Source organism: Rhineura floridana, chromosome 5 (genome assembly GCF_030035675.1).
Source record: "Rhineura floridana isolate rRhiFlo1 chromosome 5, rRhiFlo1.hap2, whole genome shotgun sequence".
Taxonomy (NCBI): Eukaryota; Metazoa; Chordata; class Lepidosauria; order Squamata; family Rhineuridae; genus Rhineura; species Rhineura floridana.
This window is the reverse complement of record NC_084484.1, coordinates 165203987-165229844: the sequence shown is the minus strand read 5'-3', so window position 1 is coordinate 165229844 and position 25858 is coordinate 165203987. Positions and strand designations below refer to the sequence as shown.

Here is a 25858-nt window from a genome sequence, read left to right as displayed (position 1 = left end):
GGGGGCCACTACAGAAAAGGCCCTAGATCGAGTAACTGTCCTCCGGGCTTCTCGATGGGTTGGTACCCGGAGGAGGGCCTTAGATGCTGAGTGAAGTGACCGGGTAGGTTCATAGCAGGAGAGGCGTTCCACAAGATATTGCAGTCCCATGCCGTGTAAGGCTTTATAGGTCAAAACCAGCACCTTGAATCTGGCTCAGAAACAGATAGGTAGCCAGTGCAAACGGGCCAGAACAGGTGTTATATGTGCTGACCGGCTGGTCCTCGTCAGCAGTCTGGCTGCTGCGTTTTGCACTAGCTGAAGCTTCCGAACTGTCTTCAAGGGCAGCCCTACGTAGAGCGCATTACAGTAATCCAGCCTAGAAGTTACCAGAGCATGAACAACTGAGGCGAGGTCATCCCTGTCCAGATAGGGGCGTAGCTGGGCTACCAACCGAAGGTGGTAGAACGCATTCCTTGCCACCGAGGCCACTTGCGCCTCAAGAGACAAGGAAGGATCGAAAAGAACTCCCAGACTACGAACCTGTTCCTTCAAGGGGAGTGTGACCCCATCTAGAACAGGGTGAACATCCACCATCTGGGCAGGGGAGGCACTCACCAACAGTGTCTCAGTCTTGTCTGGATTGAGTCTCAGTTTATTAGCTCTCATCCAGTCCATTATCGCGGTCAGGCAATGATTCAGCACATCCACAGACTCACCTGTAGAACATGAAAAGGAGAAATAGAGCTGCGTGTCATCAGCGTACTGGTAGCAACGCACTCCAAAACTCCTGATGACGGCACCCAGAGGCTGCATGTAGATGTTAAAAAGCATGGGGGACAAAATCGACCCCTGAGGGACTCCACAATGGAGAGTCCAAGGTGTCGAGCAATGTTCCCCAAGTACTACCTTCTGGTGACGATCCGCCAAGTAGGAGCGGAACCACTGCCAAGCAGTGCCTCCAACTCCCAACTCCGCGAGTCTCCCCAGAAGGATACCATGGTCGATGGTATCAAACGCCGCTGAGAGATCAAGGAGAATCAACAGAGTCACACTCCCTCTGTCCCTCTCCCGACAGAGGTCATCGTACAGGGCGACCAAGGCTGTTACAGTGCCAAAACCAGGCGTAAAACCGGATTGAAACGGATCCAGATAATCGGTCTCATCCAAGAGCACCTGGAGCTGATTGGCAACCACCCACTCCAGAACCTTGCCCAAAAAGGGGATATTTGCCACCGGTCTATAATTGTTCAAGTTATCTGGGTCTAAGGAAGGTTTCTTCAAAAGAGGTCTCACTACTGCCTCCTTGAGGCTACTAGGGACTACTCCCTCACTCAAGGAGGCATTTATCACTTCCTTGGCCCAGCCAGTGGTACCAGTCCTGCTAGCCTTGACCAGCCAAGATGGACAAGGATCTAGAGCAGACGTGGTCGCCCGCACCATTCCAAGCACCTTGTCCACTTCCTAAAGCTGCACCAACTGAAACTCATCCAATAATGAAAGACAAGACCGTGTTCTGGACACTTCAATGGATTCATCTGTTGTAACATCAGAGTCTAGGTCCCTATGGATGCATGCGATTTTATTTTGGAAGTGCCCTGCAATGTCATTACAGCGAGCTTCAGATGTTTCAATGGTATCTTGAGGACCAGAATGTAAGAGTCCTCATACAACCCTAAAAAGCTCTGCTGGGCGGCAGAGAGATGTCTTGATAGAGGCAGCGAAGTAGGACTTCTTTGCCGCCCTTACCGCTTTTATATACGACTTAGTAGAGGCACTTACCAAAGCATAATTGCATCCATCTGGAGTTCGTCTCCATCTGCACTCCAGCCTCCTTCTCTCTTGCTTCATCACTCTCAGCTCCGGGGTATACCACGGAGCTGTATAAGCTCTGCATCGAAGAGGGCGTGCGGGAGCAATCGTGTCGATAGCCGGGCCATCTCCGTATTCCACAGTTCGACCAAGGCCTCGACAGGAGTGCCAGTACTATCAGCTGGAAAAACTCCCAGAGCCGTCTGAAAACCAATAGGATCCATAAGTCTCCAAGAGCGGACCAACTTAATAGGTCCCCCACCCTTGCAGAGGGAAAGAGTCGTCGTAAGTCTAAAACTCAGCAGGCGGTGATCTGTCCATGACAATGGAGTAGATGAAAAATACCCCACCTCCAGATCACCATCTCCATCACCAGTGGCGAAGATCAAATCAAGAGTGTGACCCGACACATGCGTTGGGCCAGTAACAAATTGAGACAGCCCCATGGTTGTCATGGAGGCCATGAAGTCCTGAGCCGCTCCAGATAAGACAGTCTCAGCATGAACGTTGATATCCCCCAACACCACAAGTTTGGGGGCCCTCAACAACACCTCCGAGACTATCTCTGTCAGCTCAGCTAGGGAAGCTGTTGGGCAGCAAGGTGGGCGGTACACCAACAAGATTCCCAGTCTGTCTCCTTGGCCCAGTACAAGGTGGAGGCACTCTAGACCAGTCGTCATCTGGACAGGATGCCTGGTGAGAGAGAAAATACTCCTATAGACCACAGCGACCCCGCCTCCCCGGCCCTCAGATCTGCCATAGTGCTGCACCGTATACCCAGGTGGGCAAAGCTGAGAGAGGGCAACTCCTCCCTGCTCACCCACCCAGGTCTCGGTTATACACGCCAGGTCGGCACCCTCATCCACAATTAAATCATGGACAAGGGAGGTTTTATTATATACCGACCTGGCATTCAAAAGCAGCACCTGGAGATCTAAGGGCTGGCTGATAGAACAACCAGCAGTTCTGTGGTCTTGAGGAGAACCGGAACAAGGCACAGACACAACTTGTCTGGGGCGAGTTTGTTGGTCAGTGAAGCAGGCTGTGAGACTCAAAGACAGGGTTTTTAGCAAAGAGAGTGAAACCTGAAGCAGAAGGGTTAAGCTGTGAGAACAGAGCACCAGGTTTGCCAAGGTCAGCAGCTGGCTGGGAAGCCTGATAAGGTGGGATGCTTGGAAAAGCTCAGTGTGGGGGAAAAGCTGTCTGTGAAGAGAACTGTGTCTAATGTCTTTGCCTAGTAAAGACTCTTACAAGAAACTTGCCTGGCCTGGCTTATTCCTGTTCTATGCGACTCTTGGATTCCATCCTTGTATGATCTATACACGCACACGCAACAGGGGTTATGGGCCCAGCTTATCATACAAGGTAGCGGGTTCGAGAGCTGTTGACGTGACGTTGGTGCAGAGAGAAACAAAGTGCAAGAAAGAGGCAAGTAAGAGTGGGCAACATGGCTGTAAACCTGTTATCCGGGATGCCGATGGAGAGACTGAATGCTGTAAACTACTCCAGCTGGAAATGGAGAATGAGAGCAGTTCTGATTAAAGAAGATTTGAATGATGTCGTAGAAAACCCCCCTCCGGCAGCTCCTTCAGCAGCGTGGTTGAAGAAAGATGAGAAAGCGAAGGCTTTTATTACTCTGGGGCTGTCTGATTCTCAACTGTTGCTGGTGAGTAATGAGCCGACAGCTAATCAGATGTGGGAGAAGCTAAGAGCCGCTCATGTGCAGCAAACTGCTGGCAGCAGGCTGTGTTTAGCACGGAAACTTTATCAGATGCGTTTTACAGATGAAGTGACTATGACTGAGCATCTGGCTGAATTTCGTAGATTAAATGCTGAGCTGCAAGATAGAGGAGTGCATCATAGTGACATTCAGATGGTCTATATACTGTTATCTTCATTTGATCAAAAATGGGATGTCCTGGTATCTAGTCTGGAAACTTTACCCGACGGACATCTGAATTTGGACTTTGTAGAACAGAAACTTCAACAAGAGTGGAATAGAAGACAAGAGAATAAGAAAACAGAGTTAAAAGAGACTGTGGCTGTACAACAACAACAAAATCTAAGAAGCAGGCAAGAGAATAAAATATGTTATTTTTGTGGGTCCCGTGGACATATACAGAGACATTGTTTAAAGAAGAGGAATAACAGGGACTTTGGAAGTCAGAGAACAAGCGTGAACTTTGTTACTAAGGAGGACAATAAACTCATTAACTCTAAGTGGCTTCTCGACAGTGGAGCGTCTAATTGCCTAATCACAGACTCTAGTTTATTTTACACTTCAAAGCCGGCACAGGAGAAGCTTTATCTGGCTGACGGATCGACTCAGGACGCGATTGCAAAAGGCACGCTCAGGTTGAGTAATTTGGGAACTATATTAACAGATGTGTTATTGGTTTCTGGTTTAAAATATAACATTCTATCAGTAAGAAAACTGGCTCAAATAGGTTGTAAAGTTACATTTGAAGGGGATAGATGTTTTGTGAGAAAAGATGGTGAAATATGCATGCAAGGGAAATTACAGAACCAGATGTTTATGGTTGAGTGCAATCTTGATAAACCCACGTGTGCTTGGATAGGAGTTAATAAAAATAAACATGATAATTGTTTACATGAATGGCACAGAAAATTAGCACACACACATTTCGAAAAGGTACAAAACACCCCAAAGCATAGTCAAGATTTGAAATTAACACATTGTGAGCATGTGGATGAATGTGAGGTATGCTATAAAACAAAAATGACTGTGACTCCGGTAAATAAGAGCTGTGAAAGCACGACCACTGAACCCTATCAGCTCATACATGTGGATTTGGCTGGACCTTTCCAGTGCTCAAAAGGTGGAGCAAGGTTTTATTTAGTGATTGTGGATGATTTCTCCAGATTTACACATGTGTTCTTATTGAAAAAGAAAAGTGAAGCAGAAGAGAAATTGAAGGCATTTATACAGAGGACAGAGACACAATATGGGGTTGTTATCAAAAATATCAAACCAGATCAAGGTGGGGAATTTACCAGTAATTCATTTAAAACATATTTGGAAAAGAAGGGAATAATACAGAGTCTCACTGCTCCCTTCAGCCCATCCTCCAACGGAACTGCAGAGAGGAGGAACCGGTCATTGCAGGATTCAATGAGAGCCATGCTAGCAGATGCTAATATGAATAACACTTATTGGGGTGAATGTATTCTGTACACTGTTTATATTCAGAACCGCCTTATGCACAGAACAATAGGCATGTCTCCCTATGAGAAACTGACTGGAAGAAAGCCCAGGGTGAAACACATAGAACGTTTTGGGGCAAAATGCTGGGTACATGTTGCAAAACAGAAAAGGCATGGTAAATTAGGCTCAAGAGCTCAGACAGGACGCATTTTGGGATTTCAGAATTCATATTATAGAGTTTGGTTGCCTGAGAAACAACAAGTAGTGTTAAGCAGAAGCATAAAGGTGATAGATAAACCTTGGAGAGACAGTCAAACAGTTATCCTAGATAGTGCAAGCAAGCAGGAAGCAGCAGATGTTCCTTTTGGGCAGCAAATTCCATTAAGAACTGCATTGACTGATCTAATACACGGTGGCAAACGTACTGTAAAAAGGCTGAGAGGTGAAGACATGGCAATGCAAGATACAGAAATGCCAAGTACAAGTGCAGACACAGGTGCAGGTCCAAGTAAAATTGAAAGTGAGGAAGAAATGGAAATAGATAATGTTAGGAGATCAGAAAGAAAAACGAAAGGTCAACCACCTCAGAGATTCACATTTAATGTTACACAACAGAATAATGAAACAGATAAATATCCAGTAGAATGGGAAAAAGAAGGACCAATAGATAAAGAAACAATGGATCTCATGTGGAAGTTTTGTGTTGAGGAATGAAATATAAATGTATTATCAAATAAAAGTGAACAAAAATGAATCTGTAAAACCTGTGTGAATAAAGAAATAAAGAGACAAGAACTGAACTGAAAATGTAAATAGAAACAGTTTCTGTAAGAAACTGTAAGAAAACAAACCATGTACTGATATGTATTGTAATGAAAAGTTAATATTGTAGAAATGTAATAATGAACAATGAAGTTTTGTAATCTGTGAGTCTCAGGTGGGGGCTGTTGGTCAATGAAGCAGGCTGTGAGACTCAAAGACAGGGTTTTTAGCAAAGAGAGTGAAACCTGAAGCAGAAGGGTTAAGCTGTGAGAACAGAGCGCCAGGTTTGCCAAGGTCAGCAGCTGGCTGGGAAGCCTGATAAGGTGGGATGCTTGGAAAAGCTCAGTGTGGGGGAAAAGCTGTCTGTGAAGAGAACTGTGTCTAATGTCTTTGCCTAGTAAAGACTCTTACAAGAAACTTGCCTGGCCTGGCTTATTCCTGTTCTATGCGACTCTTGGATTCCATCCTTGTATGATCTATACACGCACACGCAACAGAGTTCCCCTTACCTGGCATGTTCTCCTCCTAACGCCATACCTCCCATTACCCGTCACTACGCTAATTGGGGCCCCCGGAAGCCCCCCCGTTAAATACAAAGCATGCTCTCCAAGGCACATTTTAAAAATATTTAAATACAAACAAACACATTCACACAACAACGCATAAAAATACACATAAATATACACAAACATGTCCACACAATCTCATTCATACACACAACAGACAAAACAAACAGACAATTAAAATGCACCCAAACAGCAACAATAGCAGCCGACGTTAAAATTCTCCTCCGCATCAAGCTTCATCCATAAGTAATGTCATCAAATAAAGTTGTAAAATATCTGCCCGCGACCCAGTAAACAGCAAGTAAGCAAGCCAGAGGACAAGACACGCCCCAAGCAGCGAACTTGAATGGAGTGGCGGCAAGCAGGCAGAAAGCCACGATGAAACAGCGACAGAGCAGCAGGCAGAAGCAGCGGAACCCAGCAGCATCGATCTTAATTTGATACCAATTAAGATAACCACTGGAGGAAGGTGATTGTATAATTTTATTAAGAGACAGGTTTGTTATATATTATAGACTTATAGCTAATCTATGACAAATCGGAAGTCAATAGTTTTTATTGTAATAGTTATTAATTTGTTTTGTTTGTTTTGTTTTGTTTTTGAAAATTTGAATAAAAATTAATGATAAAAAAAGAACAATTATACTGTTCACAAGGGGCTTTCTCTCTGCCCAGTGCCCACCCACCCAATCTCCTCCCCTCTCCCTCCCTCTCCACTCCAGCTTCCTCCCTACCCCTACTCTTCCCCCCTCTCTCACCCTACACTCTCCTCCCCCCTCCCTGCCCCTCCCTCAGGTCAGTTTCACCTATCCTATGCATGATTACACAGGAGTAAATCCCACTGAACTTAAAAAGTATGCAAATGATCAAACCTGTTCTCCCCTCCTCCTTCCTCCTATCCCCTCCTTTTTGCCCCTTCCTTCCCCCTCCCCTTCCAATCCCCTCCCCCTCCTCCTACTCCATGGTCAGTTTTACCTATTCTAAGCATGACTGCATGGGAGTAAATCCCTTTGAACTCAATAAGCATGCAAATGATCAGACCTGCCTTTCCCCTCCCCTCTCCCCCCTCCTTCCCTTCTCCTCTCCCTTCCTCCTCCCTTCTCCCCCCTCCCCTATTCCTTCTACCTCCTCCCCTGCCCACTTCAGCCCTCCCTCCCTCTTCTGCTCATCAGGGCTGTGGAGTCGGTACGCCAGACTTTCAGCTCCGACTCCTCTATGTTTCTACTGTCCTACTCCGACTCTGACTCCTTCATAAATGGCAAATGTATATTAATTAGTAATAACACATTTACTGTAGTAAAATGGTAGCACAAGGCATTTCATCACCACCATGTGAATCCAGAGCTTGGAAAAGTTACTTTTTTGAACTACAACTCCCACGAGCCCAATCCCTGGGGCTGATGGGAGTTGTAGTTTTAAAAAGTAACTTTTCCAAGCTCCGGATTCACGTGGTGGTGATGAAATGCCTTGTGCCACCATTTTACTACAGTAAATTTGTTATTACTAGTTAATATACATTTGCCATTTATGAAGGAGTCGGAGTCAGAGTCGGAATCGGTACATTTCTACAGACTCTGACTCCACCCAAAATTGCTCCCAACTCTGACTCCGATTCCACAGCCCTGCTGCTCATGCCCCCATGCTCAGTTTCACCCATTCCAAGCATGACTGCATGGGAGTAAATCTCACTGAACTCTGCTCCCATTCCCCTCCTCCCCTCTGCCCTTCCTCCTCCCCTCCCACCTCCTCCCCTCCCCCTACTCCTCCTCCCCTCCCCATTCCATTGGCCAGATAGGCGACAAAGAAATTAAATTTATTATTATTATTATTATTATTATTATTATTATTATTATTATTATTATTATTATTATTATTGTCAGCTTCACCTATCCAAAGCATGATTGCAGGGGAGTGCATGCAAATGATCAATCCATTCTCAGCAAACTTGCACAGGATCCCATTTCTTATCCCCCGGATTAAAAAGAAATTCACCAATAAACAAAAAACCTTGTGGATCCCATTTATTACCTTCCTGATTAAAAAGCAGGGAACTTCACTAATAGGCAAAAAAAACTTTGCAGTATAAAAACATACATATAGCCAACATATATTTCTATCAAACTTTAAAAAGCAGGGAAATTGAGCAACTATAGTGAATGCACCGGGGGAGCAGGAGACCTGACCTCCTTTCTGAGATATTGTACTGCCCTACAAATTTGTCAAAATGCAAACACTATTTGGGTTAGTCTTTCACAGTCCAATCCACTTCCTGTGTAGCTTGGAAGAATTTGGTAACGTGCCTCATATTTTTCTAATTAATTCTTGCTTTCTCAGCTCTACTTCCATGATTTAGTGAATAATATCATTGTTACAGTTATGTATATAATATCTGTGTTTGATATGTTCAGAGCAGAACTAACTCTGGTTAGTTAAACTAGCCAGCTTTATAAACCATTGTTTGACATTGGCTTGCTGAAACTGATCTTGACTAGAGTTTGTAATTAAACCAGTATCCCTAGTTAGTACAACACAGCAAGTCAAGATTCCTTGAAAGAGAAACTAAAGTCTTCCTCCTGGCTGCACAGAAGGAGAGGAGAAGGAGGAATATGTGAGTCCAAGATTTCACTTGGGATTATTCAAGATAATGCACCATAATTTAGCCTTGTGTGCAAACACAGCCATTAGGCTGGATCTAAAGAATGGAGAATGTGAGCAGGGGGATCTGCAATCAATGCTGTTGCTTAAGCATTTCTTGAAGGGCTTGCATAAACCATGCAGTTCTCATGGTTCTGCAAGAGATTGTTATATAGTTTTTGCACAAGCAGAAGAACCTGTTGTGTTGTTGATGTCAACAAAGCTGAGGTGAGGGTACTCTGAACAGGGCTCTGAACAGTAACAGGGCTCAGGGTGAATCTTGCATGAGGGCAAAGCTTCAGCAACAGTCATCCTCAGACTGTAGCTCTGTCTCAGGAATCAGCTCTGCTTTCACTGAAAGAAGGGTCTTCATTTAAAGGGGATAATCTGTTTTAGCAGTTGTTGACTCTTACTGGGCAAGCGAGACTCTGGTTGCATTAGGGCAGATGTGAGGAACCTTTGGCCCTCTAGATGCTGCTGAACTACAAAATCCATAATCCCTGGCCATTGGCCATGCTTGCTGGGGCTGATGGGAATTGTAGTTCAGCAGCATCTGGAAGGCCAAAAGTTCCCCACACCTGCACTAGGGCTTCTGAGCGGGAGTTCTCTGAGTCAAAGGAGGGTGATGTGACATTCTCAGGCTGGAGGGTACTGGCAAGTTGGTTAGGTACTTCTGGGGCTGGCCCTGAGGCTAGGGCAATTCTCTCTCCCATAATCCCATTCTGAACCTCCAGGCTCATCCTTTGAAGAATGGGAATCTCACCCTAGGGTAGTGACCAAATCTTGCTGGATTTAGATTCACTTTTGTGTTTTGTCATGCAATGCTCTAGCACAGGGCTGAACAACCAGTGGCCCTTCAGATGGCGCTGGACTCCAACTCCCATTGGACCCAGTTAGACAGTACAACGGTTAGGGATGATGGGGATTGCAGTCCAATAGCATCTGGAGGGTCACAGTTTCCCCATCTCTACTCTACCATGAGTGCCATATAGGCCTTCTGTGAGCAGAAGACTCACTGTATGTGCAGAAGGGCACCTTTAGATCCAGCCCAGCTTCATTAAATGTGATGCATCCTTACAAGTCTGGCTATTTCCTGCATAGCAGCACCATTCCCAGATGCCCCTGGACAGCTTGCCACATCTGCACAACCTCACAGGTCATGATCTTGCACTGACGCAGTAGTCAGAGTACTGCAGTCAAATCACCGATTTCCTTGTGTCCTGGTTACAGCCTCAGGCAACAATGTTTATAAACCTTGAACTATAGTTAACAAATACTGAAAGCAAATAATGACAAGCCAACAAGCACGTCTGCACTCTTCCAAGGAGAATGAAGAATGACATGCTGTTAGTTTTCAATCAGTTTCTTACATAATTTTCTCTGAAAAAGTGGAAGCATCACAGCAATCCAATGGCCACTGGCACCAGCTTAAAAGCTCATCCTAATAAAGGAAACCATCATGCTGTGACATCATGACAGCAGGAGGGTGTACATTTTTTATTTATATGGATATCCTGCCCCTTCCTCTGAAAGGAAACCGGGGTTTCCCATACCGGGCATTTACTGTGGAATTACTACACTTTATTTGTTCTCTTTTTATATGGCACCTACATGATACTGTGAGTATAATGCCCTTTGCACCCCAACCCCTGGATTTCGCATTCCCAGCAGTACACATCTGTTCACCCACCCAGGAGCTTTCCAACAAGCTGTGCTTAGAGACTTTTCATTGGTGGGATTTCTACTGTAGAATAATGTCAGGGCTCTCTTTTTTGACCAACACTTCCACTCTTGATCTTTTTCAGGACAGTGCCTAAACCCTTTACATTTAGAGAGATAATCTTTACCTTATCAGTGAGCACAGGACTTTCAACGTTTCTCACGTCACTGTACACTTGTGTTCTGCCACTGAAATCTTTGGACAATCCCTTTTATGTCTTCTACAAAATCAGCCCAAACAACAATAACCAGAACAAATACAGTGCAGACATAAAGAGATTATCCCCAGCTAGAAAGCTACCCCCTCCCCCCGAACGTGGGTCATCATGAGATCTGTTTCAACCCACAGGGCAGGGACTGCAAATGGTTACAGAGTTCTTTTTGCCACGGGACTAATTGATAATTGCAAAATCTAAACTGGCTATCTAGAATGATGTATGCTTACAGAGGTCATGATCACCCAATATATAGAAGGGTGAAACAGAGTGTACTCCCTGTAGGATAAAGGACTTATCTGCCCTCCTCCTCTAAATTATACTTAAATATCTTCTATTATTGCATTGCCTTATAGTCGCCACCCAGGACTCATAAACTTGACAGTCATTACCATCTAGACTAATTGCTCCCAATCACTATTTCCCAATCTCCTGAAAGGGAAATGCCACCTTCCATCTCCTGTTCTTATGACTCCATGGCTGTGCCACATCTCCCTGCAATTGCTCATTATCACCTGATGAATTTGCAGAGCAGCTTCTCAGCTTGTTGCTTGCCAACACAAATGTCCCTCTCTGGTGCACAAACAACTTGAATAGGGATCCCCAACAGTACAGAATTCCTTCCTCTCTCAGAGCTGATATATAAGGTTTAAAGGATTTTATTTATTTTTTTATGTCATTTCTATACCGCTTTATATTATTTGGAAAACAAATCTCAAAGCGGTTTACAACCTAGATTAAAACATTGAACAAAACATCACAAAATATTAAAAGAAAACATTACAAATTCAAGCCAAATATAAAAAACACATTCAAAACAGCATAATTATCAGAAAAATAAAAGTATTCTCTTAAACATAAACATTATGAGTTAAGAATCAAATACAAAATACAAACTCCCAAAACAGCATCATTAGTTAATTAATTAAAACAACTATACTAGGAGCTACACCCCCCCAATAATCCCTCCCAAATATGTCAACAGTCCTCCATTTGTGCCATTAGAGTGTCTTAGGGCATAAATCCTGATATAATTCTTCAGTAACATTCTTTTATCTCAGCTCCCTGAAGCTATGAAGGGCCAGAATGTTTCCACTTTCATGCAAGATTGCTCAAAGCCTGTAACAACGTCCCATAGAGGCAGCCCAATTGCCTGCTGATGTCAAATCCATTAATCCACTCCACCCAAAATGCTGGCATATCTGCTCCCTTCCTGTTGCTCCAGGATCCCTTTCAGGCCAACATTACGCCGCCAATTGCAATTTTCCTCCTCTTCTGCCCAAAGTTCAATATCCCTGGTTGTCACCTTTAACCTTTCTGTCTTCAACTGGTACGCCAAGCTCACGTTCATGGCCTCATGAGCCATCTTGGACATAAATACAATTTTCTGAATACATGGAAGGGTTTATACATGCCATAAAGAATGGCGGAGGGCATTTGTCAAAATCTCAGGCATGTGAGAGCATGCCTTTTAGCAAACACAAAATCGTTCTCATCATTTGTTTTGTACTGTTTCCAAACCATGCCTTAAGAAAGGCTTTACCTTATTTATTTATCTAGGAGGTTTCTTGGTCACCCTTCAGTATAAAGCAGGTTACAAAAATATAATAATTTTTTTAAGAAAACCAAGTAAAACTACAATCGTAAAAAGAAATAAAACACATAACTGTTAAAAGAACCAAAACAAAATGGGATAAATTCAGCAAAAGAGTTGGGTCCCACAAAAATACCTTGACTGCAAAGGCCAGGGTAAAGAGGTGCATCTTCAGCATGTGGCAAAAGCTATACAATAAAGAAGCTACTGCACCTCTGTGGAAAGAGAGTTCCACAGTTTAGGGGCTGCCACAGAGAAAATCCTCTCCCAGGCTGCCATTCCCCACATTTCTGAGACTGGTGGAACAACCAAGGGGGCCCCTCTACCAATAGTAAAATCGGAGAGGGTCAGTAGTCATTTAGGGCTTTACACACTAATGTGAGCACCTTGAATTGAACCTGGAAACAAACTGGCAACCAGAGAATTAACATGGAAGTTATACCAGCTCTACATGGCACCCCAATCAGTAATCTCTCTGCTGCAGTCTGAAATACTAATAGTTTCTGAGTTGTCCTCAAGGGGAGCCCCATGTAGAGTGATTGCAATAGTCCATTCTGGAGGTTAACTGAGTGTGGAGTACAGTGGCCTAGTCACCTCTGTCCAAGACAGGCCATAGCTGGTGAACCAGCCACAGCTGGAAATAGGCACTCCTAGCCACCTGAGTCTGTAGTGACAGTGTTGGATCCAGGAGCACCCCCTAGCTACAGACCTGTTCCTTCCAGGGGAATGCAACCCTGTCCAGAACTGGTTGTCTCTCTACCTCCTGGACTCGAAAACTCAGATCCTCTTTCTCTTCAAGATTCAGCTTCCATATATTGACCCGTATCCAGTCCATCACCACCTCCAAACACCAAACTAGCACCTCTCCTGCTTCTCCTGATTCAAATGAAACAGGGAGATAGAGCTGGGCATCATCTGCATATTAGTAACACTTCACTCCAGATCTCCTACTGACTGCTCCCAGCAGTTTCAAATAGATGTTAAATAGCATGAGGAACAAGATGGAACCCAGCAGGACACCACAAGATAACGCCTGTGGTGCTGAACAATTACCTGCATTACCACTTTCTGGAAATAGCCTTGGAGGTAGGAGTGGAACAACTAAAGCACAGTGCCCCCAACCCCCACTTCCATGAGCTGCTCCAGAAGGTCAACGCTATCAAAAGCCGCTGAGAGGTCAACAAGCAGAGTTGCACTCTCCCCATCTCTCTCCCAACAAATGTTATCAACCTGGCTGACCAAGGCAGTTCCAGTGCCATGACCAGGCCTGAAGCTGGATTGAGATGGAACCAGATAATTGCAGATGATACCTCCTCCTCGTCCAGTGAACCTACCCAATGGACATACCCAGTCAATTCCCTTCAGTTAGCTTTAGTAAATCAAGATGGGCAAGGGTCAAGAAGGCACTTCTCTAAGCAGCTTGTCCACACCCTCAGACTGTTCAAACTATAAACATCTTAAAACAGGTGTGATTTGTATCCTCCCTTGAGACCACCAGGTTTTGAGTTAGTGGACCATTTGGCTCTCAAATTAGCAGAGAGAGTGGGTTAGTCATGCTAAACCACGGTTTAGTGAGACATGCATGGCCACAAGGATTCTGGTATCTCCCCTCCCTCCCACCTCCGCTTTCCCAGAAACTCAGCTTGTCATGTCATCCACCGTTTATAAGAAACTCTGGCCATTTTTTACAAAGAAGCTAACATCAAAGAGTGGTTTCTGAATCTGACTTATTAAATTCGTAATAAACCATGATCCTTGGTCTGGACAACACAATAAACCAAAAGTTTCAGGGAAAGCAAAAGTAAAAGCTGCTGAAGCTGTCCTCCTGGCTATATGGGAGACAAGGAGGGGAGAAGGGAGCATGCAAGGCCAAGGCTCACAGTGCTTCTTTTCCTCTTGTGCATGTCAGACTAAGCCATAGTTTAGAGTCACAAATGAACGGACCCAAGAGGCTGTGAACTGGGAACAAAGCTCCTAGATATGGAAGGAAGAAAACGTTGGATTCAACAGGTCACCAGACATAGATTTTATGCTTATTGGTCCATTCCCAAAAGTCAATCACTTTGGTTTTCTCATAGTTAATACAATTACACAGCTTTTAAATCCTACTTCATGGATTTTCCCAATTTCTGATTCACAGATTTCCCCTCCCTCTGCACAGTTAACAATTGACTGTACATAAGCACATAAGAGTGCACAAATATTGGTTACCCTTGGTAACTAATGTAAATTTATGTCCCTTACTGGTCCCTCACTGATCCTAACTGTGGTCAGACAGGGAGGAGCAGTGTTTTGACTATTATACTATGTTGCACTCCAGAGCTACTCTAAGAACCTCCAAGGCGCAGCATAACTACAAGAACAAGAGCCTGGCCCCCACTTCAGCTCTGAGCTGAGTGGAGGGACAATAGCTCATCTCTACCACACTGGACCTCTGCAATGCTCAACACAAAGCCTAGGACACTGCTGGGAAACTTGTGGCCCTCCAGATGTTGTGGGACTACAACACCCATCATCCCTCACCACTGGACATGTTGCCTGGGATTGATGCTAGATGGAGCCCAACGCCATCTGGAAGGCCACTGGTTCCCCAGCCCTGATGAAGGAGATTCCCCTGTCCTTCTACAGAGCTTGGAGAAGAGCAGGATATTTTGCAAACCTGGTGAAGGTAATGGGAATTTCCAGACTTCAAAAAGGCTCAAAAAGCTGAAATATGTCTGTCCAAGGATCAGGACAAGGTTGGCAAGATACCCCAAACTTCAGCCGAACCTGGAGGAGAGTAGGGTAATCTTGTGATGATACAAAAACTGTGCTTGCCAGTGGTAAGCTGACAAATACATTTGTGGACTCCTGGAATTAGATAACAATATCATGCCATCTGTATATAATAAATCCAGGTTTTGGTGACAGTATTCACTAGTATGAAGTACCAGCACATCTTTTTTTGCTCCCCATGGCAGCCATTTTGTGCTGGCACCCATGGCATTTTTATCAAGATATGAGTACTGGAACCTCATTTTTTAACAAAAAAATGAATAAAGCCAAAAATGATGTTTTGCCAAGTGACGTAGGAAGGAAATAATCACCTCTCAATTAGAATCAGCATACCGTTTTATATAAATTTAGACAAAAAGAGGCTAGTAAGTGTCCTTGATTAATTCCTCTTGTTTCAGGAATATTCTTAATTAACAATCCAACAGGGAACATCCTAACATGTAATAAGCCATCTCTGTGCTGGACTAAAATAATAACCTTCTATCTAATTAGTCACTTTATCTACTGGATGTGGATTTTAACTGAACAACTTTCACCTCTTTGAGATGACACAAAGCCATGAACGAAGAATCAACAGCAAATAAAGAAAGCCTGAGCGCCGCTTTCATGTACACATAATTAAATACTGAATACAAATAATCCTCCCAAGAACAATTAAAAACAATTTGGCATCAGCAGATAATTAACCAAGTGATAGACCGTATTAATACACCCTCCAAAGGCCTGTCCATCTTCAAGGGAGATTTTGCTGCCTAATTTAGTTTGGTAAAGAAGTTTCTTGACAATTCAGCTGTACCCCAAAGTATGCCTTGCTAGGGAGGATGCCTCATCAACACAGTGGGATTTATTCCTGAGTAAACATGTGTAAGACTGTGCTGTCAGAAGAGTTCTGTATTTCCCTTTTTTTTGCACTGAGCAAATGAACTTGCTTTTGTAATGTAGACATTTTAACACCCCTGAGTACTTGCTTCACTTTTGGGGGGGGCTTGTTTACTTTAAATTTCAACAATCCTAATTGAACCCCTTATCATTAGAGTCAACTGAGTTACTCAAAATGGCTGGGTTTTATAGTATCTACTATATATTAGTAAAATTCTAATATGCAAATGGGAGAACAAATTATCTTGGAGCCAGTGTGACATCTCTTAGCTGAATTTAGTGCACCTAGAGTTTTTCAGAATTTCAGGGTGGGGAATGGGGGGAAAGCCCCACCCCCAGTTAATTTATAGAGAGTGGTGAGGAATTCTTATAATTTGGGTAATGGGTGTCTGGGTGGCTAGCTATTCAAAAGGAGGCAGCCAAGAAAGTTTGCCAGTGCCTGAATCAGCAGCACATCTACCAGGGTAACCTGGAGACATTCTTTTCTACTTTCTGCATGCCCAAATGGGAAGAGTGCCTTATACCGAGTCAGATAATTGGTCCATCTAGCTCAGGATTGTCTACACTGACTGGCAGTGATTCTCCAGGGTTGTCAGACTGGGGAAATTTCCAGCCCTACCTGAAGATGCCGTGGATTGAACCTGGGGCTTATTGCACACAAAGCAGATGCTCTAGTACTGAGCAACAGCATCCTTTTATCTACCTCCTTTCCCTTTCAGTATATAAATCATCACAACTAAATGGAACACAGTTGGCAAAACAAGTAATTCAGACTTTTGTTTTTATGCTGACAGAAGATGGCCAACGCCTCTGATGGCCTTCACTCTCCCTCAGTTTTGTTTGCTGGAAATGCCTGATTCATAACAAGGGGGAGTGCCCTCGTCAGTATCTACTACCCGAGTTTCCTGGGACATAGTAAACAAAATTCATACAATCATATACTAGTGGAGTTGGGTGGGGCCTGTAAGGCCATTGAGTCCAACCCCCCTGCTCAGTGCAGAAATCCAAATTAAAGCCTACCTGACAGGTGGCTGTCCAGCTGCCTCTTGAAGGCCTCCAGTGTTGGAGAGCTCACCACCTCCCTAGGTCATTGGTTCCATTGTCATACAGCTCTAATAGAAATCTTTTCCTGACGTTCATTTGAAATCTGGCTTCCTGTAACTTGAACCCATTATTCTGTGTCCTGCACTCTCGGAGGACTGAGAGGAGATCCTGCCTCTCCTCTCTGTGACAACCTTTCAAGGACTTGAAGAGTGCTATCATATCTCCCCTCAGTCTTCTCTTCTCCAGGCTAAACATGCCCAGTACTTCCAGTCTCTCCTCATAGGGCTATTCTTCAACATTTTGTTGAAATCTCCTCCCATTTTATGTGTAAACTAGTCCACTACATTTCAAGAGATAACTGTCATATGGCAGCTGCATTACAAAGGGGGAAGTTCTTCTTCTGAGTGACTTCACTAGAGCCCTATTTAGCAACGAGAAGATGAAAGCTTTATAGACAGTAGCATATCTGATAGAGCTGTGCAACTCCAACTGACCTCCCTCCAATTGTGTTGTTGCTGCTGCTGCTGCTGCTGCTGCTGCATACCATGTCAGGGAACAGGTGAGGCAAAGTGACAGAGAGGTCAGCGTAGTGCAAACGTGATGGCAGGATTGCTGGATTGGCTCCACCAGCATGTTTGCACAGCACGAACCTCAGCCCTCCCCTTCTCCATCCCAGTATGCTGCAGCAACACAACCAGAGAGAGGTCAGGTGATGCACTAATAGCACTCTCAATTCTCTGCTCCTTTCTGAGCCAAAATGCTTCTTACAGAGCCAAAATAGGACCCCATTTACAAAAGGGGGTATCAGCAAAGTTTGCAGGGGTCCAAAAAGGTTCAAGAGAAAAATATTGTTATGGGATTTGGGGGTTGAGATGGATGATGTCCAGGAACCCCCTTTCCAGCATATGACTTGAGGTCTAGAAAGGAAGAAACCTTCTCTACTGGTCAGACTAGCTCTATTCATAAGTTAATGGATTCAGGCAAGTCTGTCAAGTGCTTTGATTAACAAGTGTAAGGATCGCCCAGGAGAGCAATGTGGGCCACAAGAATTCTTTCCGGAAAGAGGCCCTCCTCTCCCCAAACAAGGAAGTAGTTTGTGTGTTTGAGTTGGTCTGAGAAAAGGCTAGAACAGACAGAGAGGCTTGCTTGGTGTCTGTATGCCCAAAGCTATGGGTTTTGGGGAGCAAGATCTGATGGACTGTTCATGCTGAGAACTTCATCTTAAGCTCAGGTTGTGCATATGTGTAAATCAACCGTATCTCATAAAGACATCACAGTCTCCAATGACCTTCTTTCCAAGGAAACCAAATCCTGGATAAGTGCAGAAACCCCAGGAAGTCTCACACCGCTCAGAGAATGGGGTGGCACGCAACAATATCAGGGGGGGACTTCCCACAACACCCCAATGAGGACTGAGCATGCTCACTGGACACAGAACGCTGAGTGACTTGCAAGGGGATGAAAAAAGGGGGGGATGAAATACAGTGCCTGGAATCCTGAACAGGAAACACTCCACGCTGCAAGATTTGGGCTGCTTTCACACTGCACTTTATTCCATTATTCTGACCATTTCTTATCTTATCTGGCAATTTGTGCATTATATTTGATTTTTCACACAACACATAAGCTAGTTCCAGAAATCTACTGGAATATAGTGCAAGTTTAGTGCTGGTTGTTGTGATAAATAATCACAAAGCAGAAAAAGAAAAACGATCCTTGATGGAAATGACAAGGAAAAAAACCAAAAATCAAGGTATGAACCCACTAGAAACAATATACAAATAAATACTGAAGTAAGAAAAATGTCTAATGAAGGACAGAATATATGTATGAATATACATATGTAAATGTTTGCAGCCCTTTTAGAAGGCTTCAGAATGTGAGCCCACTGGTCAAATTGGACGTAAAATAAACTCATAAATAGCATGTAAATGCAAGCAGTCAGCAATTATCTATGAGTTTATTTTACATCTTTGGAAAGGGAGAGAAACCCGGTGCCTTTCACAGAGCCATCTGCAATTTCTTCATATATAAAACAAGGAGCTAGGGCATGTCTCCCAGCATTTAAATCACAATATCATTTTATTTATTTATGAATATGTTTGCATACAGCTATTTCAATTAAAATATCCAAGTGGTTTTCAAGAAGTTAAAAAAACAACATACACCTTCAAACAAGGAATAAGATGGAAAACTGCATAATTAAAACAAACATATTCATTTCAGTTCAATCCGGGTTGCAATGTTTAGCTGATTGATTAAACACTCCCTACCCCCACCCCGAAAATGTTAGAGTTGTAATACACACAGAAGCTCTCAGAGGATTGATTGTATCTTTAAGATCTGAAGTTTCCATTGGATAGAAGCATGGCAAGTATCTGCCCATGAGTCATGTTCCTCCATGACAGCTAGCCCAACCAAGATGCCCTCTGTCATTTTTGCACCGCAAGTCTTGCCATAAACCCCGCACAGTTTGAATGACATATAGTGAGGGCACAGCATGGTAAGGGTGGAACCTTGCTGCACCAAGCGGGCAGGCATTGAGGCAAGCATAATGAAAGACACGAGGCACAAGAAACAACAGGTGCATACTCTGGCCCAGTTGAGAAAAGAAGCGCTTGGCTACCGACAAGTGTTTTTGTGTGAATCAAAGCTCTGCAAAGTGCCTACCTCCAAGGACCATGCCAGCTTGGCAGCATTTCCTCAAACGACACGCAGGACAGTTCTTCCGACGAATTTTATCCACAATGCAGTCATTCCGCCCAGCACATAAATAGTTATGTTGCCCTGCAAGAAAGAAATGGGGTGCATGTATTTTTTATTTATTCATTTTCAAAATTTATATCCTGCTCCTGCTTCCAAAGGATGAACACTCTACTGAAACAGTAAAGGAAAAAGGGGCAGGCAAGGGGTCCTAACCTGTGGCCCTCCAGATGTTGCTAGACTCCAATGATCAGGGAAGTTAGGAGCTACAGTCCAACAACATCTGGAGTTAGGGAGAGGAGAGAGATTTGGTTCATATATAAAGCAGAATCTATCAAATTTGCACTTTCTGAAACAATATGAGAACCGAAACACAGCCATCCTTCCAAATTTGCACTTCTCTGAATTTTGCTCCAACCAACCAATGTTTACAAAAATGCATATATTCGGGGAAGTGTGCATAAAAATGCATATATAAGTGAAAGTAATTTGCAAAACTACATTATATTAGGAGAAACTGTTTACAAAAATGTGTTTCATAGGAGAAATTTGCACTTAAATGCTGAAGAATTTTCGTGAGGATTTAAAAAAGAGAAAGAAGGCAAATTGCCACAGAACTGAATTTAAGATTGGAAGAATGAGAACCTGGGAGAACCGAAACTGACAGATCCTTCCAACCCTATCTGGAGGACCACAGATATAGAAAGCTCAATGTCCTAGGCTGGCAAGCCACAAGCTCTTCACCCCTGGTTTAAAGAAAAGAAGAAAGTTAAGTGTCCCCCCTGTCCCCGGCTATAATTGTAAGTCTCCTCCCCTCTGAATCATTTCAGCCCTCTCTCCAAACTGTTTCAACTCACCCCTTTGGGGGGTTCAGCAAAAATGCCCTCCAAATTCAGCATACCCCCAAAGCAAAACAATAGGAGACAAAAGCTTTCACGCGTAGATTTTTGCTTATATCCCGGATTATTGCAGGATTTTTCAAGGCGGCTTGAATCTACTCCAGTACTAAAAATACAAAGCATCAAAACAATCACTTAAATATAGTCTGAAAACAAAGTATGCCAACTTCATTTTGGAGGTGTAAACAAAGAGAAATTTCTAAAATGTGCCTCAGACTAAATGTTCTACAATAACTGCTTCCAGAATCAGATGGCATTTTTATGCAGGGAACTAAGCAGGTATTCCCACCAAATCATCTGTTACTTAATCTCTCTTTACTTATTGTTTCTATCTTCTTGGCTGGTTAATTAAATCCATCGCGGAAGTGGTTTTATTAACTACGGGTAGGAGGGGTCAGAATGAAACAACCTTGGTACTTGGAGGCAAAACATACACATCTCACTCTTTTATCCCCCCTTGCATTGGGTCATATTAAACAGGAATGAACCACACTGTTCCTGTTTAACATGACTCAACAGATGAAAAACTAGTATCTTATGGACTTTAACAATGTAAGGGTCACCATGACATTAGCAAAGTGTTATTATGATCAGTCGGTTGTTATTGGTGAACTATTTCTATTACAGACATGGACCTCGAATGTATTTTTAAACAGATCCTCTGCTACGTAAACTTGCACAAACTGCAGGGGAGTAAAGAGAAAGATTTCCCTTTTTTTTTTTTTAGTTACTAACATTTTAGAGCCTGCTGAGGACCAGTCTGATGCAGCAGTTAGAGCAGGCTTTCCCAACCTGATGCCCTCAAGATGTTTTGAATTACAACCCTGATCACTGGTCATGCTGGCTCAAACTGATGGGAGAGCACCAAGCTGGGGATGACTGACACCACATTCACACCATACATTTATTCCGCTATTATTCCACTTTAAACAGTCACAGGGCTTCTCCCAAAAAATGCTGAGAAAGGTAGTTTGTGACGGGTGCTGGGAGTTGTTAAGAGATCCCTATTCTCCTCGCAGAGCTACAATTCCCAGAGTTCTTTGGGAAGAAAGAGTGACTGTTAAGCCACTCAGGAAATTGTAGCTCTGATGATGAGAACAGGGCATCTCCTAACAACTCTCAACACCCTTCACAGACTACCCTTCCCAGGATTCTTTGGGGGAAGCCAAGACTGTTTAAAGAATCATGGCGGAGTAAATGTATGATGTTAATGTGGCCTGGGTCAGCATGTCAAGCTAGGACTGGGGAAACCAGGGTTCAAATCTCCATTCAACTATAGCATTTACTATGGCTGTGATCCCATGCATGCGTACATGGAAGAGAGTCCCACTGAACTCAGTAGGGATTCACTTCTGAGTGGACATGTACAGGATTGTGCCATAAGTGCAAGGATGTTTGGGGAGAAAATGGGGGAGGGAAGAGCCATGCATGTTGCACTGAACTCCCTGAAGGAAGGCCGGGATATAGATGTAAAAAAAACAAAAAGTTGAATCCACACTTAGTCATACTTAGAGTAGAGCCATTTAAATCAAGAGGACTTCAGCTAGATCCAGACTTAGCCCAATCCAGTGGCTCCCAAGTGTTTCCCACCCCCCAAGGACCACTTGAAAATTGCTGATGGTTTTGACAGACCACTTCAATGATTTTTTGCCTGCTGTCGAATTGTAATGCACTGCGCCAGATGCTGTAGGATTTTTAATTGTATTTTTCTTGCTTCTTTTTTGTTATATATTTTATTATATTACAATTTGCATTCCATAGAATTCAAACTGTAAAGCATTACAATACAAGCAGCAATAATAAATAAATATGAATAACTAATATGGACATGCCGTAGACCACCTAAATGAAGCTCGCAGACCACTGGTGAGCCATAGACCACCGTTTGGGAACCCCGGTCGAATCAATGAGACTTAAGTGAGTCATCAGTAGTCAATCATGACTTCAGTCCCATTGAATTCAATGGATCTATTCTAATTATGATGAAGTCTTGATAACGAGCAATGATAACTTGCTCCCAAATAAGCATTGCTGGAATTGCAGCCTCAGTTTATTTCTGCATTTTAGAAGCTCTGGCATTTGTGTCTCAAGGCAGTATTATTGCCAACATTTGATATCTCATAATATCTCATACATCTTTGGCTTCCTTAAGCCAGTGAACAAAAACAAAAACACACCCAGTTTAAAATTTACTGGCCCAGAACTGCACCCTTAAGTAAAAAAAGGACATTCCAGGAAATCTTTTTTTAGTTCAAATAACGCAGGATTTCCTTTTCAATGTGCTTCACAGATTTGCTAATTTGGTGACTTTGCCCCATCTGCACTATACATTTAAAGCAGTATCATACCACTTGAAGCAGTCACGGCTTCTCCCGAAGAATCCTGGAAACTGTAATTTATTAAGGGTGCTGAGAGCTGTTAGGAGCCCCTTATTCCCCTCACAGAGCTGTAATTCCCAGTGTGGTTTAACAATCAATCCCTTTCCAGGAAGCCCTTAAGAGTTATACCTTTGCAAGGGCAATAGGGGGTCTCCTATATATACCTCATCATTTCTCTTTGATTCATCCACCTCACCCCCAAACAGCCACCAAAAGGGCTAGCAACCAATGCTGCTGTCAGTTCCAGAGTGTTCACAAGGTATGGGAAGATACATGAACCCAAACGAGGTTCAATGGTAGCCAAGTCTCTCTGTCGGATTCCTTTTCTCTTGGTCATGAAACACCTCCAGCAGTACAATAAACCAAAGAAATTCATAGATGAGAAAAACAAACCATCTGCTTCCTGATCCTTTTAACTGGAGATGTCAAGGACTACACCTGGGACCTTCTTTCTGCAAGACATGGGCTGAGGTAGCTCAGTGACCTTCCCCAGCAACTAACTGCCCAAAATCGGGGGATGCACCTGATCTGGCGGCTTTATAACAGACATGGTGTTGGGTCTCTGGTATCACTCAGCTCCCAGGACCTGGAGAACCAAGGACAGTGTCCCACTTCCAGTTTGATCAGCCTGCACTTCCATCTTGCAAACCGCAGTCCTGGGAGCAAAGGAGCAGCGACTTAGTGCCTGACCACTGTGGCCTCTCTGTAAAAAAATGAAGAGCTTCTGTACAGTCATTTAGGTTGTAGTCCTGTACACACTTATCTGGAAGTAATAGGGAACTCAGTGGGGATGACTTTTGAGTAAACATATTTATTTATTTAATTTGTATCCCGCCCTTCCTCCCAGCAGGAGCCCAGGGCGGCAAACAAAGCACTAAAACACTTTAAAACATCATAAAAACAGATCTTAAAATACATTAAATCAAAACAGCATTAAAAACATTTTTTAAAAAAAACTTTAAAAAAGGGTTAAAAACATTATTAAAACATATTAAACAATTCCGACACAGGTGCAGACTGGGATAGGTCTTAACCTAAAAGGCTTGTTGAAAGAGGAAAGTCTTCAAAAGGCGCCGAAAAGATAGCAGAGATGGAGCCTGCCTAATATTCAAAGGGAGGGAATTCCACAGGGCAGGTGCTGCCGCACTAAAGGTCTGTTTCCTATATTGTGCACAACGAACCTCCTGATAAGATGGTATCTGCAAGAGGCCCTCGCCTGCAGAGCGCAGTGATCGACTGGGCATATAAGGGATAAGATGGTCTTTCAGGTATCCTGGTCCCAAGCTGTATAGGGCTTTGTACGCCAAAACTAGAACCTTGAACATGGACTGGTAGCAAATGGGCAGCCAGTGCAGTTCTTTCAGTAGCGGGGTGACATGTTGGCGATACCCTGCCCCAGTGAGCAGTCTCGCCACCGCATTTTGCACCAGCTGCAGCTTCCGGACCAACCTCAAGGGCAGCCCCACACAGAGTGCATTACAGTAATCCAGCCTAGAGGTTACCAGTGTGTGGACAACAGTGGTCAGGCTATCCCGGTCCAGAAACGGCCACAGCTGTCTCACCAGCCGAAGCTGGTAAAAGGCACTCCTAGCCTATAGGATTGTACTGTCAGTTTTCTGCATTATGGGGAGGAAAAAACAATCAGCCCACATTTGAAATAAGTAAGCAATTAGTTGATTTACCTGATACAGATAATTTGGACTCTCATTTGTTTTGCTAACAGGTTCTAAACATGTCTAGTTGAACAACTTGAATAGATTTTTGGAAAGTGTAATAATAATAATAATTATATATTTAGCACACTTATCTAACAATTGTGCTTTTAGAGCGCAGCAGCTAGGAAATGTTGTCAGTTCTTTGACCTTTGCATTCAAATTCCAGCATCTCTCTGAAGGACAGAATGTATAACTAATGGGAAGAAAATATGCAAGACATTTGCCTAATTTCAAAATTATGGGATGACTGTGATCTGGCCCAAAGCCATTAAGACAACTTTTGTGGCCTTCATATGCTGAAATATTTGAGATTTTTTTCCTGGCTGAATTCTAATTAGGATTAATTTCAAATGTCTTTGCACAGCACTGTTATCCTGACATAAAGGTGTTGTTTCAAACCCCCTTTCCCCTGCAGCAAAAAGCTCTGAATTCCATTCTGCCAGAAGCAGAGAATAAATTTTCTTTGGGATTTTGGAGTTTGCATTGAATAGATACTTTATTTCAAGGCTGGGTAACCACAAGCATGGGTTGAGGTTAAATACAGCCCTCTGGGCCTCTCTATTTTGCTCCTTGAACTCTCTCCAGACCACACCCTGTCCCCAGGCCCCACCCCTTCTTCCTAGGCCCCACCCCTTCTTCCCAGGCCCCACCCCTTCTTCCCAGGCCCCACCCCTCATTAACCCATGCCTTCCTTGACTGCTTTTGCCTCACTGGAAGCATCCTGGAACCTCAATAATGCCTCTTCCTTGACTGGATGAAGAGAGGTGTGTTTAGTAACCTCTGACTTTTGTGTGGTTGGAATGTAGCCGACTGTGCAGAAGTAACAATTGCATGTGTTTCTCCATCCACTTTTGCCACTAATCCTGAGTAAAGAGGCTCTCCAAAAGGTTGCCCATAAGGCAATGCAGCACTTGGGCTGAAAAAGGTTCCTCACCCACAGCCAGTGTGTGTGCTGCCAGGACAAGCAGACAGCACAGAGCTAGATGGATGGTCTGACTCAGCAGACAGTATCAATTAT

General features: G+C 43.6%; 1 protein-coding gene across 2 annotated transcripts in view; it reads right to left on the bottom strand.

The window, feature by feature from the left end:
* Nucleotides 1–25858, bottom strand: part of PGR (progesterone receptor) — an 85781-nt gene that overhangs the window by 34802 nt on the left and 25121 nt on the right. For both annotated transcript variants that reach the window (XM_061628761.1, XM_061628762.1), the window contains exon 3: nt 19816–19932. In XM_061628761.1, coding sequence (XP_061484745.1) covers nt 19816–19932 — 117 coding nt within the window. The remainder of the gene's footprint in view (nt 1–19815; nt 19933–25858) is intronic.